The 17,508-nt window shown below is 31.6% G+C and overlaps 1 protein-coding gene across 1 annotated transcript; it reads right to left on the bottom strand.

Annotated features, from left to right (window-relative positions):
* Nucleotides 1-1,024: 1,024 nt before the first annotated feature.
* LOC134711449 (uncharacterized) lies at nt 1,025-6,353 on the bottom strand. Its single transcript, XM_063572042.1, has 4 exons — nt 5,660-6,353; nt 3,699-3,738; nt 2,738-2,821; nt 1,025-1,419 (listed from the first exon to the last, which is right to left on the bottom strand). Exons 1-4 carry the CDS (start codon nt 6,239-6,241, stop codon nt 1,049-1,051), a joined length of 1,077 nt encoding a protein of 358 aa, XP_063428112.1. The 5' UTR covers nt 6,242-6,353; the 3' UTR covers nt 1,025-1,048.
* Between the last annotated feature and the right edge of the window lie 11,155 nt (nt 6,354-17,508).

The raw sequence follows: 17,508 nt of genomic DNA on the forward strand, positions 1-17,508 counted from the left end.
GGGATTTTATGAATATCAATAAAATCAATAAGTGATAACAAGATGTTTTGAGCAGAGAATACAAAATTAACATCTGCATTGCATAGTGTTATAATTACTTGCTGCCATTAATTATGCATCGGATTCAAATTTGACTTCTACCTTATAACAAAATATCTACAACACTAAAACTACAAAGTAATACAATGCTCTGGATGTTTTATACAAGCAGAACACTCATTTTCAAAGTAAAAGTATTCATGTTTTACTTACAAATAGAATATAATGTATCACAGACAAAACTCTCTTTTGTATCGTCTTTACCATTGTACCACGTACACACACGTCACTTAACAAATGTACAAAATGAATCCATGTTCGCAAACTTTTAAGAAGACAAGATTTAACTTAAACAAGCAAAAGTCCATACATTAACGTGCTCATTTCTTTCATTTTGTTATAACTAACTATAACCATTTTCACTCATACTCGAATTGTGAGACAAAATACATTGAAGCATATATATAAACAAACAAATATTACTATCGGTTTACTTTTGATGAGTAAATAATAACATGGCTATTTCTAGAAACATTACCAATAACATTTGTTAAGAAATTGGACAAAATGTGTTTTAATTTAAAATTTTAAGAATTTTAACAAAATTTTCTAAAATCTTAAACTTTATAAACTATATAACAGTGGGACTAATCAGTAGAATATCCATGTCAAATGAATTAAATTGTAATTAATTTATTCACACACCACTTATCTAACTCGTAACATTTTAAATAAAATAGTATCTGTTTGTGCTGACTACGTATCTTCTTTTCCAAATACGTCATGACCAATGGATAATACTGTTTTTTTCTGTCAACTCGATATCTTTTTTGGTATTGGTATAGTGTCTTTCTTATCAACACGGGTCTGTGTTAGTATCGCAAGCAACACATATCAGATACACAGCTTTGCAAACTATATATACAAATATAGTCATATTTTGGTGGAAGACTGTTTGGATGTCTAACACTACTGCATAATGTCTTACACTACAGCATAATGTCTTACACTACAGCATGACAATAACAAGTTTGTTGTGGCTTCCTTTATTATTAAGCATTTTCGGTCGATTGATTTTTGCGTATATCTTTGTGCCGTTCTGTAATTGTCGATATTTGATTATTTCGAAAGGAATGGTCATTATTGAAGTGTGCGTAATTGGTCGACATTCTTCAGTTATCTCACCTTCATTGGTCTCGATCACCAAACAAACGATACCCCGAATGTACGTTTCATTCTTGTTTGCAGAAAATGTATCCGTCGTCAAAGAAACTGTTATGACGTACGTACCATCATGCGTCAATGTCAAGAGTCCTTTATCAGATTCATGCGAAAGGAATGAATTATTTATACTGCAGGATGGATTCCAGCTAATGAATTCTGCAAAAAAATGAAAATATGAAACTTTTCATTGTATCAGAACTGGGTTGGTTATTCAAAAGTCTTAAGGATCGATATATTACTTATTTTCATATGAAAAGGGACAATGAAACATGTTATGAAAATATACGTTAACTGTGAACAAATAAATTAAGTGGTTCTATTTTATGTTTAATATACCCTTGTCACTTTTTACCCAGACTTCAGACCTTTTTTATTATCTTTTAAGCATATATGTTTTAGTTTGTTGTTTTACCTGTGAATATTTTTACTATTTTGACAATGTGTGCTCTGATATCTATTTTGATTTGAGCGTCACTGATAAGTCTTATGTAGACGAAACGCGCGTCTGGCGTATAAAATTATAATCCTGGTACTTTTGATAACTATTTACACCACTGGGTCGATGCCACTGCTGGTGGACGTTTCGTCCCCGAAAACGTCCCCGAGGGTATCACCAGCCCAGTAGTCAGCACTTCGGTGTTGACATGAATATCAATTATATGGTCATTTTTATAAATTTTCTGTTTACAAAACTTTGAATTATTCGAAAAACTAAGGATTTTCTTACCCCAGGAGTAGATTACCTTAGCCGTATTTGGCACAACTTTTTGGAATTGTGGGTCCTCAATGCTCTTCAACTTTGTATTTGTTTGGCTTTTTAACTATTTTGATCTGAGCGTCACTGATGAGTCTTATGTAGACGAAACGCGCGTCTGGCGTATAAAATTATAATCCTGGTACTTTTGATAACTATTTACACCACTGGGTCGATGCCACTGCTGGTGGACGTTTCGTCCCCGAAAACGTCCCCGAGGGTATCACCAGCCCAGTAGTCAGCACTTCGGTGTTGACATGAATATCAATTATATGGTCATTTTTATAAATTTTCTGTTTACAAAACTTTGAATTATTCGAAAAACTAAGGATCTTCTTACCCCAGGAGTAGATTACCTTAGCCGTATTTGGCACAACTTTTTGGAATTTTGGGTCCTCAATGCTCTTCAACTTTGTATTTGTTTGGCTTTTTAACTATTTTGATCTGAGCGTCACTGATGAGTCTTATGTAGACGAAACGCGCGTCTGGCGTATAAAATTATAATCCTGGTACTTTTGATAACTATAATCATAAATAAAGTTTTTAAAAAAGGAAATTTACCAATTCAATACAGCTTATAAGAAAACATAGCAGTGTGCCAGTGACTATGTTTGGAGATATCAAGGTAAATGAAATCATTTAGTATGTCCCAAAAGAAGATGTTACCCTTTAGTTAAATATGTAGTTTGGATTTACTTCTTTTCTTATTTACAGACTTACTGTTTACATGGTTTATCCAAGCTGTTTGCGTCTGAAAATCTGCTTCAAATTCTAAAATTCTTGAACCATTATATGACTGTTTACCTATAAAACACATTATTTATTATAAGAATATTACAAGTATTAGAAATGATTGCAATGAAATATTTACATTCTAATTCGTTTTATCATTTTCATTGTTAACATGCAATAACTCATTTATTTGCGGTATAAGACGAAAATAAATGGTTTTTAAGTTGATGTTTTAACTTTAATAGCAAAACGCAAAATTAAATAATAAATATGTATCACAGGCATTCGCCTTACAGGCAATCTTACTGGGTTTTTTTTTCCATTTTTTTCTTGCACACCAGTGATCCCTATTTGTGGGTTATCGCTTTTGGTTGATACATGTAACCCGAGTTCACTGTTTGTACTAGTTCAAATAATGATGAAGTTTTGGTATGCTTTGTTTACACTGAAGTCTAGGGACATGTAAGAATCAAAATCAGAACAAATATAAGAAGACGTCATGAATATCTAAAATGTGTTCACTTTTAAATAGACCTTTCTATGTATATGTACGGATGTCTTCACTGTGAGTGATAATCTTACTGTATATCTTCACACAAGTGTTAACAATGAGGAACAACCATTTAACTTTAAGGTGGTGATGGTTGGGTATTTTTAGTCAGAATATTTGTTTATATCATCTCCTTATCAGATTGGGGATCAGAATATGTTTAAGGGAAAAACAGACCTTCTTGTAGTTAAAATGTCGTTCCCTTCATGTATGTCCTTTCTAGTTTTTTCTGCTCATTTAATTTGTTTGTTATGACGTATATGGGGTCATTTTCATGTACTTTTTTTCATTTGATTGAATTTATTGGCACCTGTATTTATTTCGACCTGTATTTGTTTTTAATGTCTGTATATGAAGAAATAGTAGTGTTACAGCAATACGGTTGTATAAATATTTTACCTTGAGAACCCAATCCATCGCCAACAGAATTTTGTTGATCCTGAAATACATATATTTGAAAAATTATTGAATAGATTGTTATATTTTCAAATATTCAAAATGTATAAACAAATTGCCACAATACATACAAACGAATTACGAGAAGTCTACTTGTTATGAAAAAAGTCACTAAAGTATTAACACAGAAACATTAAAATGAAACTTTATAAACTGTATGCATCTGATGCGCTTTTCTGAATTTATGTTAACAGGAACGTATAAGGCTAAACTTTTGAAAGCCATGGTGTGTAGGTATAGAAACCTGAGACATTTCATTTGATCAAAATGGTCTCGATCATGTAAAGCGTGATAAATTAAGGTTTGAGAATGATTATATATATTTTGTCGTCATCATCACAATTTACAACTATTCATATCCTATATCGTAATATACTCGTAATACAATTGATAATTGCATAATATTAGACAGTCACATTTCGATGATATGTTTGAATGGAAGTCACACGAGAAGATTTATTTTCTATCTAGATGTACACGATGATACGATATTGTCTTTGCTTGAACTAGGATAAGGAGTCTCTCTCTCTCTCTCTCTCTCTCTCTCTCTCTCTCTCTCTCTCTCTCTCTTTATAGAAAGGTGTTGAAAAGACGCAGGAATTGTATACCGTGTTATTTTATTTTTTTATTTAATCGTTCAATACATTTGTAGCATGGACACAACTTCTAATTAAAAAAAAAGTATTCCAGGGATTGAGACTGATGTTCGAAACAACAGTTTAAAACCATGCAAATATATGCCATTCTCTCTCATAGAAACTAAATGTACCTTATTTTATATAATTTGACACAATAAACGTTAGTGTTTTTATTATTATTATTAGTGGTAAATAGAATATTATATTAGATTAACTGATGTTGTATAATTAGTTGCTAAAATGAAAATTATAATTTGACCGATTTAACGATTATCACTTTACGCACAGGAAGTATTCAATAATATCTTCACCAGTTTGACATACACAGCCAACAAATACTTAACCACGACTCAACTGTGAACTAAGGTCTATTGTTTTCATCTAGATTCATTCGTTTACATTTCAAAAAGAATGGCTTGTCAAATGTTACAAAAAAGAATCAATCATTTTACATTTTTCTAGAAAAAGAATATTTTATGAGTAAAATTAATAAGATTATTTTTATCGGTGAACTAAATGCTGTCATATATTGTATTGGTGATAGCGCTTGGTTATCTTTGGTTCATTTTACACTACTCCTTTTGTATACAAATATTATTATAGCTATTCACTTTTTTACTTCCTCGTCAAACAACACCCTTCCACGAGAACAAAAGCGACATGTATACGTTTTAAGTGAGTTTAAAAGTCAGGGTCAAGTATGTCTTAGGTGAAATTCAGGGGAAAATCCAAGGGGAAAACCAATCGACATACGTACATTGTGGTTTAAAGTGAAACTGTCGCCGGACGCCTACACTTAAACTTTCATTATTTGATACAACTACAATGTTTATAGATCTTTATAAATCTATTTAAAGATGAAACATAATTTTTTTTTAAATTTATTTATCTGTTCAGAATTCACAATACTCCTTGATGAGAAAATAAAAACAAAAGCATTATGTCATTATAATTTAATTTCAATTTGTGGCAACCGACCGCGAGAATAGAAATCAGCAGTATTCTGCTAATAAAAACAGACGAATGTGTGCTAATTTATTTCAACTCTTCAGTCAATACAAGATTGTGTTCGTATTTCAATACCACCTCATCAGTTGTGTCCAAAGGCTTTGAACAAACAAGTTAAAATTAAATTAGTAAATTGCCCGGCGAATCGACAAAAATGTAAAGCATGAAGTCTATAGAAATGTGAATACGAAGTGACAATAAATAGAAATCGTATATGGAGTGCATATTGATTTCTTATCAAAATTAATCGAGTCTCACCTTGTAATTTTTTATTGGTTCTTTAATGCAGCACATATTATCCTTCTTGTATTTCTCCTTTATATTGGTTGTTGAGCTGCATGAATAACAGTACAAGTATTTGTCACCTGTGTCATCATTGTCAATATTGTTTTTTACAAAGCTCCATACTCCTACTAATAGTGCGACGGCACAGGCTAATGCTAAGGCAATATTGACATATGTCTGGGGCCTTAAACATGAACATTTAGGAGCAGATTTCTTCTTAGGAAATTGCGGCCCGTCAACATGGTCAAACGATACCGGTGTTACCAAACCTCTCTCATTTTGGTATTTCATATTTTCTGTACATGGTTCGTCTTTTGGAGGCATATAAATGACCAAGTTTCCATTGACTTTTAACTCTCTGGTTGTATTTAACTCGTTGTTCTTTTCATTTTCGTTTAATTCTGTTGAATGTCGACATTGTTTCGGCGATGTTGTCTTAAGGAAAGGTTCGTGTTCTTCGTCTGGATGAATCGCTCGAACTCTGCTTTCTTGACGAATAAAAATTATTTCATGTTTAGAATCATTGCAATTAGGCATGCTGGGATTAGACGTCATTTTAAAAATATTTGTCCTTATAATAGAAACTAATACTTGTCACGTCTGTTTATAAATGATACAACCAAGTGTTGAAGACGTTGCTTTTATCGATGTAAACTGTGTGGTTATACGGACGTATTTTGAGGAGGGAAATACCTAATATATTTCCGTAGTATATTGCTTGCACTTGACCTGAGATAAATAAAGTTAATTGAGACCACACGAATAATTGCCAAGTAGGTCAGACACAATGAGGGATTGTTATATGTTTTAAAATTTTGATAAACTAAACGTATAGATGTATATATATATACGTTATATGGCGAAGGAGTGCGAGACATCTGTTAACATCCTATTATGCCACCACAACTCAACCGCACGAATAATAATATCCATACCTTTGCGCCACTAGTTTACAAAATACCTAGTTCCATTTGAGTAATTATTTTTATATTCCGTTTCAATAAAACACACAATAGAATTGAAAAAAAACGTTATGACACCAAGTGACTCAAATTCATAGTTTGCATGAAGCGCTGAGGCTCCTTTTAAAGTTTATAAAAATAACAAAAATGTATATCATCAGAAATATTTTATTAAAAACTCTATATTCTACAGCATTTGAGTGGACCATTAGCAAATTATTAGATAAAACGATTAATTTTAAATATTGTTTTTATTAAATTGAGAGAGGAATGTATGAAATGTTCTTCTTCAAAAATGTATCTAGTTTAATTTAAACATCTGTATCTGCATAAACACAAATTGTAATAGATTCAAGTAAAACAGACTTTTGGAGACCTCGTCATTTAACATACTTAGCACTATAATATATCATATATGTATATACATATCATGATCATGCTTACATTACATTTGTACAACATTTGTAAAACAGCACAAAACATTTAAATGGCACAAAAGAGGAAGGAACGGTTAAAAAAACACTGAATTAAATATTAATTAAGAAATGCAGAGGACCAAATTCCATATGTCCCGACAAAAATCTAATTCTTCAGTGTTATAGGACGACGACATTTGACATTCTGGAGGGGGCAGGAGGATTTTGTAAATAAATAAGTCAGCCTTGATAATCAAAAACTTAAATGGGTTGTTCTGTGGCAGTTTGAAAACAAATTACCTGACTTGCAATGTATTGAAATTAAATAACACAGCAGGTCTAATCGAAAGTATAAGATGGCACCAGATTTTTCATAAATTCATTTTTGTAAAAACAAATCGTGAAACACTTCCCAAATCTTTCAATAATAAAAGTATGAATATTATCTAAATATATACTTGAAATGTCTGAAAATTGGTTTCATTTAACTTGAGGTATATTGTCTCAGGAACGCTTACCTCACTTTTATAACAGGGCCGTAAAAATGTATTGAGGCAAATGCCTCATGTAGAAAATTTCAAAACCAAACTCATGTCTCTATATCAAATTGTGTTCATCGTGAGTTCCTTGCAAGAAGCAAGTTCTGTTCTCCCTTAGAAGTAGCCCTTGATTTTTCGGGATCAATTTTTCTTATGTATTTGTCTTTTGTTAATTGATTGCCCTTCTGTATTCTGTAAGTGCTGCAATCATTTTGTAATTTAGTAATTCTATCATTCTTGATCAAGAGTTTAAAAAAAACAGCAGCCACAGACTTAATTATATATAACTATGTGAATTACATTTTTGCTTTATCATGAATATTGGTCTTTAGATGTTGTCCCTAGGAACTTAAGTCTTACACTGAATCTACACATTTTACTTTCAAACCAAAATATTGTCAAAAAATTATTTAAACAGAACTTGCATTTTCAGATTAAGACAGGATCTGGGGGATACCCAGAAAGCATGATTTTGCATTATTTATTCTATAGCTTCTTAGGCCCTCAGCATTTCCAAAACCCTTACATTTTTTTTGGCAAAACATGTTTGTCATACTTTTTAAAGAGCCTAGTTACAACCAAACTTATAAACTGTTTATGTATGCAATATATGTAAATGCAATAGGGAATATAGAAAATTAATGTTTGCAGAGGATGATGATTAATTCTGATTTAATGGTACATTATGACTTGACTATACATATATTATTTATAATAAACAAATATTTCAAAATTGTATGTTTTCGAATATATTATAAATATAGTTGTGAAAATAATCAAACACGTCCCCTGCTTGAATGAAAATGAAACGTTGAATCTAGCTTATATATATATATATAGTGCCGAAAATAGATAATTTGTCCTCTTAGTTTAACAAAAATAAATAACCGATAAAAAACAAATCCTCCTAGATTCGTCATTATGCTAAATATAAGAAGTGTTTTGTGCAAGAAAAAAAATATATTAAAAACAATGTTATGCTAATTGTTGGGAACAAACAAAAAGCTGTTCACTAAAAATACACGGTGTTCTCAAAGTATAGATGCTAGGCACCGGCGTGTGTATCATCTTAAGTACGTGTTATAGTGTTCTTTTATTTGTCCTTGTAAACTATTACTTATACAGTTTGTTTTATTTTTGGTTATATTTATTTGACATGTTTCGGTACTTATAAATCTCTTCTTTGTTTTATTGTACTATGGTAATTTTAAGTATTTTCGCCTTCCGTTTTTGCTTTTGTGCTTTGTCTTTATCCCGTTTTTGTTTTTCTTTGTTGACATATCGTTTTTTTTTTATACTGGTAAAAATTATAACACAATGTTTACTGCTGTACCCCTATTTTGACATTTTTATTTTCTATGTATGTTTGTTTTGTTCACACTATGTTGTAAATATAATGGAATTTTATGCGACTGTCAAACAAGTATGTGGTTTAGCTAACTGTAAAACGAATATGCCTGTATAAAGTTCGGATTTTGACAGTTGTTATCCATTCGTTTGATGTGTTTTAACTTTTGGTTTTATCATTTGAGTAGGGATTTACTGTTTTGAAATTTGTTCGGAGTTCGGTATTTTTATTAATATAGATGTTGTTGACCTTTAAGGAAAATAAATACAAGATTTATCAAAGATGCCGCGGGCTAGTCATGCTATACGCAATACTGTTGTGAGTTTCGTCTACAGAACTCTTGATAGAGAAGCCCGACTAGAACAAGTAAGAATTTGAGGAGCATTGAGGACGAAAAATTCCAAATATTTTTGCAAAATACAGCTAAATCATGAAATATATTCCTAAGATAGAAAATACTCAGTATTTCAAACAATTAAAAGTTTTGAATTCAGTTAAAATAAAACATCATAAAACCAATGATATTTCACGGCAACACAAAAAATTGACATACTTTTTTCCAATGATAGACTTTACAAACTTCCGTTTATCATATATGTAAAAGTTTAATATGTATACTAATAATTTATTCACGTTAACCACACGAATAGAAAAAAAACTTACCATGAGAGGCAGCATTCAAACTACAAGTAATCAAATCCTTCCCCCATATAACTTCAAATACCTTCTAAAGTAGATTCATAATTCTTTCAAAACAAATATGATGCCATTGTAATAATTTTCTTAACTGATATAGTGTTATACATTGTAAAGCATTACCTTTAAAATCTAAAAATTGCCATTAAATGAAACCTGGTTTGAGGTAACCGCAAAATGTTGATATTAACGGATACTCAAAATTTGGTGGTGACTAAGTCAATGAATCACGTTATTTTAAACGAAAAAGAAATCTTTTAATTCTTCTTTTCAAATTATCCACAAGTTAGCTGTTTTAAAAACGAGGCTTAAGTTCTAACTTTGTTAGAATGCTGTCTGAAATTGTCATAAGAAGTCAGATTGACTGAATATACACACACACACATGGAAGGACACATTCACAGACGCAAAAATTGTTTTGCTGGTTTTATTTTTTTTAACAAATACTTTCAATATGTGACACTGTATTGTGTTTTGTTCACATAACTTTGGAATTATTTGACTGATGGTGTATGTGAATGGATCAACTAAGTCCCTCTCCATCTGATATTCATGCAATCAAACTGTTTCCACTATATTTTTGCCACGTGCCGTAGTATCATTTTGTCGATTTAGCATATTGAAATTTTATAGATCCTGGCAGATATAAATCCACGTTTGATGAGCAAACACCCCTGAACGCCTTTTGTTTACCTCTAGATATGTAATTCATCAGTTGTCATACCTTTTGAAATTGAGTTTGAAGAAACGGATTTTAATTTTCACTGCATGAATGTCGAGAAACCGAGTTTGTTTTCTGAAACCCTCATTATAATAACCTTATTGCTATATTTATAAACCAAACTAACGTGTTCACTTGCTAAAATAAGCTAAAACTTTACTTACTCTTGTATAAATAAAGGGTATGTAAATAATTGAGTTAATTACTATTATGTTTTTAGCATTAAGTGTTGATGTTGTAGATGAATTGCGTTGTCTGTTGATCCTCTCCATATGTTCTTCAGTTGGGAGTGTGATGAAAAAAAGTAAAATAACATAAATACCGAACTCCTAACGTAAAGTTATTTATAAAATGGCAAAATCAAAAGCTAAAACACAGATAACGAATGGAAAACAACTATCATATTTCTGACTTAGTACAGGCATTTCCTCATGTACAAAATGCTATCCAAACCCCTCACTTGCTAGTACGCATGGAATTCCATTATATTGACAACAATGTGTGAACAAAACAAAGAAACAAAATAGGTAAAAACGGCAACGTTTGGGATTCAGCAGTCGAAATTGTAATATTGTCTTAATTAATCCCAAGAAAACCAAAGAATTGTTTGTACAAAGAAACACAAAATGGCATATAGACAAAGTACAAAAGCAAAACAAAACAAGACAAGATCTCAGTTGATAAAACCTGTATCTTTTCCCTTAATAATGTCAATATACATTTGTACGTCTCGGCAGTACCGTTGTTCGAATGGTATTAACTATTTCTACGGACAAAAATTGTGCTCCTTTAATAGACTTATTCCTGTATTGTTTGCTTTTGACCGAACTTAATATATATCCTTCTAAATGGGTTCGTGTTGCTTATTCTTTATTTTTCTATATTGTGTCATGTGTGCTATAATTGTTTGTCTGTTTGTCTTTTTCATTTTAAACCATGACGTTGTCAGTTTATTTTCAATTTATGAGTTTGACTGTCCCTCTGGTATCTTTCGTCCCTCTCTTACACTTAGTGTATAAATCTGATATCGGTACATTGTGTCTTTTTGTAAGATTTTGTGCTTCGTGTCAATCTATTAAATCGTGATATTTTCAACTGATTTTTCATAGTTTACTCATCTTTTGTGCTTTTTTTTAAAAACCATTGTCATGTTAATGGGTATGTTTGAGCGCTCTGTAACATGTTTAACTTCGAATTCTTGCCATTTAGGTATATGACTTTTTCTTGCACGGTGTATGTTCATGGTATATTTTCTTTTGATTGATCTGTATTAATATAAAGGCTGTTTTGTTTTTCGTTTGAAATGTTTCACATTTTGACATGCTGGGTCTTCAATGGCTGCTTATACAGTTTAAATCCGCTTCCTATTGACTTAATTGTGTGGTTGTCATTTTGGCAATCAAATCATATATCTATATTTCATATTAAACTGCAATGTTTGACCTTGTCCACAGTCCAGGGCCTGTCACTGGTTGATGTCTGCGATTTTATTTTCAATTTGTGATCCATTAAAATGTTAAGACTTTTATTTTATTGTTTGAAATGATTAACATTTGTCATTTCGGGGATCTCTATAGTTGAATATAGGGTATGGATATTGCCCTTTGTAAAACGTTTATTTGCAACCACTTAGCCGATGCCACTGCTGATGGAGATTTATTGACTTGAGTTATCATCGATATGTTCATAATTATGAATTAACAAAAATTGGAAATTTTGAAAAACTAAGGCTTTTCTACTTTAGGAATAGATTACCTTAGCTGTATTTGGTAAAACTTTTAAGAATTTTGGTCCTCAATGCTCTTCAACTTGGTTTTTTATTTGGCCTTTAAAACATTTTTCGATTCGAATGTCACTGATGAGTCTTATGTAGATGAAAGGCGCGTCTGGCGTAAATATAAAATTTTAATCCGAGTATCTTTGATTAGTTTATTTGCAACCACTGGGTCGATGCCACTGCTGGTGGAGATTTATTTCCCCGAGGGTATCACCAGCCCAGTAGTCAGCACTTCTGTGTTGACACTTCTGTGTTGACTTGAATTATCATCGATATGTTCATAATTATAAATTAACTGTTATCAAAAATTTGAAATTTTCAAAAACTAAGACATTTCTACTTTAGGAGTAGATTACCTTAGCTGTATTTGGAAAAAACTTTTAGGAATTTTGTCCTCAATGCTCTTCAACTTTGTTCTTTTTTTTTTGTCTTTTAAACATTTATATATTCGAACGTCACTGGTGAGTCTTATGTAGACGAAACGCGCGTCTGGCGTAAATATAAAATTTTAATCCTGGTATCTATGATGAGTTTATTTGCAACCACTGGGTCGATGCCACTGCAGGTGGAGATTTATTTCCCCGCGGGTATCACCAGCCCAATAGTCAGCACTTATGTGTTGACTTGAGTTATCATCGATATGTTCATAATTATAAATAAACTGTTAACAAAAATTTGAAATTTTGAAAAAAATAAGGCTTTTCTTCTTCAGGAATAGATTACCTGAGCTGTATTTGGTAAAACTTTTAGCAATTTTGGTCCTAAATGCTCTTCAATTTCGTTCTGTATTTGGCCTTTTGAACATTTTTTGATTCGAACGTCACTGATGGGTCTTATGTAGACGAAACGCGCGTCTAGCGTAAATATAAAATTTTAATCCTGGTATCTTTGACGAGTTTCTTTGCTTCCCTATACACGCTTACATCGATATATTTCGGTGAAAAATAGCCTTAATGGTGGTCATACTAAATATTTTTATTTTCAATTTATAGTAGATATGGTGTCATGTATTTCAGATTCTATCTGTAAGATGGGATCAACATTTTAACCACATACTTAAAAACATTCAATAACCGCCGAGGACTCATTGACATAATACATGTACTTATAGTTCTACATCCGTCTCTTGATATCATTTCATTTCTGTATTGTCATCAAAAGTAATAGGTTAAGATATTGCGTGAGAAATGGAAAATTGTAGATTAGACATTTTGGAAAACCTTGCTCTTTTCATGAAATGACTTAAATGTATATTGTTTTCATTTCAATATTTTTTTGGAACTTTGGAATTTTGGGTCCTCGAGGCTCTTCAACTTTGTACTTGTTTGCCTTTATAACTATTTTGATCTGAGCGTCACTGATGAGTCTTATGTACACGAAACGCGCGTCTGGCGTATTAAATTATAATTCTGGTACCTTTGATAACTGGTTAAACTGTGTTTTTTCTATATTTGAATTTAGATTTTCGGTATAATTTCTTTTTACTCCTTCTAAGATTTTGTTGAAAATGTATCGCTTGTATGATTGTTCTCTTCCAATTATACTTGAAGAAACGATCAAACACGTGAACACTGTGTTGGCATAATATGCAAATCAGCATATTGTTCCAAATTAAAAGAAACAAAAGATAAGTTAATATCACCAAACTTGTGTTAGTTTAAACATATTTATTTATGGTGGATTGGGAAACAAGTTTTGCAACTTATATTAATCCCTTTCCACTTTGCGGTTTAATAGTTCTCTGTATTACTAATTCATAGAACTCTCTCGATGTCATAAATATATTATGCGGAGAGGGGGACCAAAGAACCTAAAATTTCATAATATAAACCAGAATAAATGACAATCTAGTCGATTCTTTATTATATTTATAAGAATCCCCTTTTCATAGAATGATCACAACTTCACCTGCGTATGGGGAATGCCTCTCTTAACGATATTCCCTAGTCCTGATACTCAGAGGACGTAGTTAGATTCAAGAAGGGGGATTAAGACGATGTGGTATAATTGCAAATGGGACAACTCACCAACAGAGACCCAATGGCATAGTAGGTAACAGCTATAGGTAAAGATAGGTGACCAATAGGAGGAACATATATAGTCGAACAAATAAAGAATCGAAAATTGTGGGATGTTAAAATATAAAGAATAATATATATATATAGACAAACCAAACAAGGAATACAGAATACAGAGACCCATGATGTATATGATATCTATAAAAAGATAAAATTAATATTTATCAAACGAAACAAGATCCATATAAGGCTTTAAACACTTTTGGCACAATTTCAAAATATTAGATACCATGTCACATAATCTGCTGGGATGACTGCAGACAAGTCAGAACAGAGAAAGTATTTCTCATAAAAATTTGCGATCTAATTAAAATATTGATGTCTGATTTTGTTATAGTCATATGTAGTATAACGAAATCAGAAATCAATATTTATTAAAAAAATTAAAAACTTTAACCACAGGGTGAATGTAATGTTTCCCCGTAGAAAAACTAAGTCCATTTATAAGTAAAATTCGGAAAAAATGGAATTTTAATTTTACAAAATTTACTTCTGGATACTATCTTATGATCATAAACAAGCTTCTGTCCAAGTTTAGTAGAAATACAGTATGGTTTAAGAAAGTTATTAAAATTTCAAAAACTTTAACCACAGAGTGAATATTTGTGGACGCCGCCGCCGACGACGACGACACCGACGACGACGGAATGTAGGATCGCTTAGTCTCGCTTTTTCGACTTAAGTCGAAGGCTCGACATAAATACACCAATCACAACGAATTTGTGTACGATTCTGTATAAATTGCCAAGAATGCATTACATTCTGAAACGGCGAATTACGCCAGTAGTCTAAATGTAAATCAGCGTCTTATTAGAATTTATATTTCATCACAAATATTACATGATATTTGTAAGGATACAATTGTTTTTGTGTAATGGTAATAATATATAAACTGATTAACTGACTGATTAGTGTTGATTAAGTCCAGTGGCAAATATTAGGTCAAATAAAACACCATGCCAACGAGATCAATAGAGGTACAAGAAGAGTGATCCTTATGTTTGGGACCTGCATCATCATGATACATCAATAAAGCTTTTAATATCATACTAGTTTTGACATCTGAATTATTTTTGTAAGTAAAATCAAAGAATTCGGTTACATTGTTGAACTTGGTTAACTCTCGGGGGTTAACTTTATAAATTTTCTAGGTTGCCAAGGACATAATGACGTTAGGAACAACGTAGTACGGATAGTCAAATTTTATCGTATCAAATGATTCACAGATAAAATCCCAAGTTACAAATTTATCTTTACTTATATCAATGTAATATAATTTATGTTAAATGTAGGTTAACGCTATATATAGTAAGCCTATAAAAAGTATACGTTATACTGTTGTACCGGGCACTTTTTGTTATGTTACATTACATCAGTCAACACGCAATAGTTATGCTTGATAGATTGAATAATGGCTGCTTATTTCCAGTGGCAAATATTTCCTGCATATTTAGGAAAAGAAGAAAAAGGATAATTAAAACAATATGTAAGGTAGATCGATCGAGATCGGGAGATAATTTGTTCTTTTTGAAAAAGAGAGAAACTTTGATAGTCAGAGATGTCGCGTTGCAAAGTTTTTTCCCCATATCGATTGGACGTGGCTGCGTACCTATATCTCTCCGCATCGCTAATAAAACACCCACGTCCACTTTAAAGGTTGTTGTCTCTTTGACATATTCCCCATTTCCATTCTCAATTTTATTACAGACGGATGGGAGGCGTCCAGTGGGTCCATATTTGCAATTACTCCACAATTTTTGGTACAATAACACATTAACAAATTCATTTTATTGTAACCAAAAATCTATGATCTCCTACTATTTTTATATACATTTTTCAATTTCTCCGCATTTTTTACACTGTAATGTTTGTGTCATGTTGTAATTAATGTTATGCTCATTATGGGCCCTTCAATTAAGAAAATAAAAAAATGTTATATCTTCTTATTATATTTTTTGTCAAAAAAACACGTTTAAAAACAATTCAAGTTCCTAATCGGTCTCAAAAGATATTAATTTGGTTTTTTCTCAGTACAAATTTTACACCGTGATGATATTTTGGTCCGATAATGTGAACAACTTCATTTTCTGGTCCAGAAGAATATTATTAAGTGTGATATATCTAGTTGTGGTTAAAATCAAGGACAAGATACAAAAACGTGTAAATGTTATACTGAATGATTTTGATAACAACCTGTCAACAAAACAGTGAATCATATACAAACCGGAAGTAATTTCCGTTATCTTTTGTGTACAGTTCCTACCCCTGGGGTTACACTGTATGCGTTTTCGATTAATATATGACAAGGTGTTTCCCCATTAACCTAATAGGCGTAATACATCAAAAGGACTTAACATTGATACAAACTGGACTACTTCCAATTGGTATCTCTATTTATGTTAAGTCCTTTTTCGGTAATTATTTTCATTCAAATTTCTTAGCGCAAATATTTCCTCGAGTTTCCTAAGTTAACAATAATGATTTCCTTACATAATTGTTTATACAAAAGAATCTGTCTAAATACACGCATAGAATTTTTACACAATGGAAAGCTGTGACTAACTTAAGTATAACAATGCTGGGACTGGATATAGGCATCGGTATCGTATGAATCATGTTTTGCATTTGTTTGACTAAACAAATTACCCAGAACACTTAGCTCCAGTCAATACAGGGGAAGTACCCCAAATTTTAAAGAAAAAAAATCGTGTTTCCGTTGGCGAACAATATACAAATATATCTTGATCAGAATCCAAATATACTACTTTAAAAAAAAAGTACTAAGGTACCAATTAAATGGGCGATAAAAGAAATCTGGACCGCAATTACAAGATCATGAGAAAAACATCCGTTTACAAAATTGCAATCTATAAAGGAATTCTATACTTTGAAAACAAGAGCAGAAACCCTAGTTTTTTAAAGTAAAAAAAAATCAAGGTACAAGAAAAGAAATCTGGACAGCAACAAGATTATAAGAAATACATTAGTCTACAAAAACAACAATGTAAAAATGGAAATATATATTTAGAACTACATTTGTAGCACAGAAAACCTACTATTTGACTTCAATATAACCTTGAAAGGTCAGAAGATTACAAGGGACGATAAAAGGAATATGGACTGCAACGTAATCTTGAGAAAAACATTAGTCTGCAAAAGCGACAATCTTAAATTGCTATTTTCAGAGAGCTACAGCAGTAAGTTCTATAACTTTATAGAAAAAAGTAATAAGATTCCAAGTGACGATAAAAGAAATCTGGACAGCAACATGATCGTTAGAAAAAC

The sequence above is a fragment of the Mytilus trossulus genome, chromosome 3 (genome assembly GCF_036588685.1).
Source record: "Mytilus trossulus isolate FHL-02 chromosome 3, PNRI_Mtr1.1.1.hap1, whole genome shotgun sequence".
Taxonomy (NCBI): domain Eukaryota; kingdom Metazoa; phylum Mollusca; class Bivalvia; order Mytilida; family Mytilidae; genus Mytilus; species Mytilus trossulus.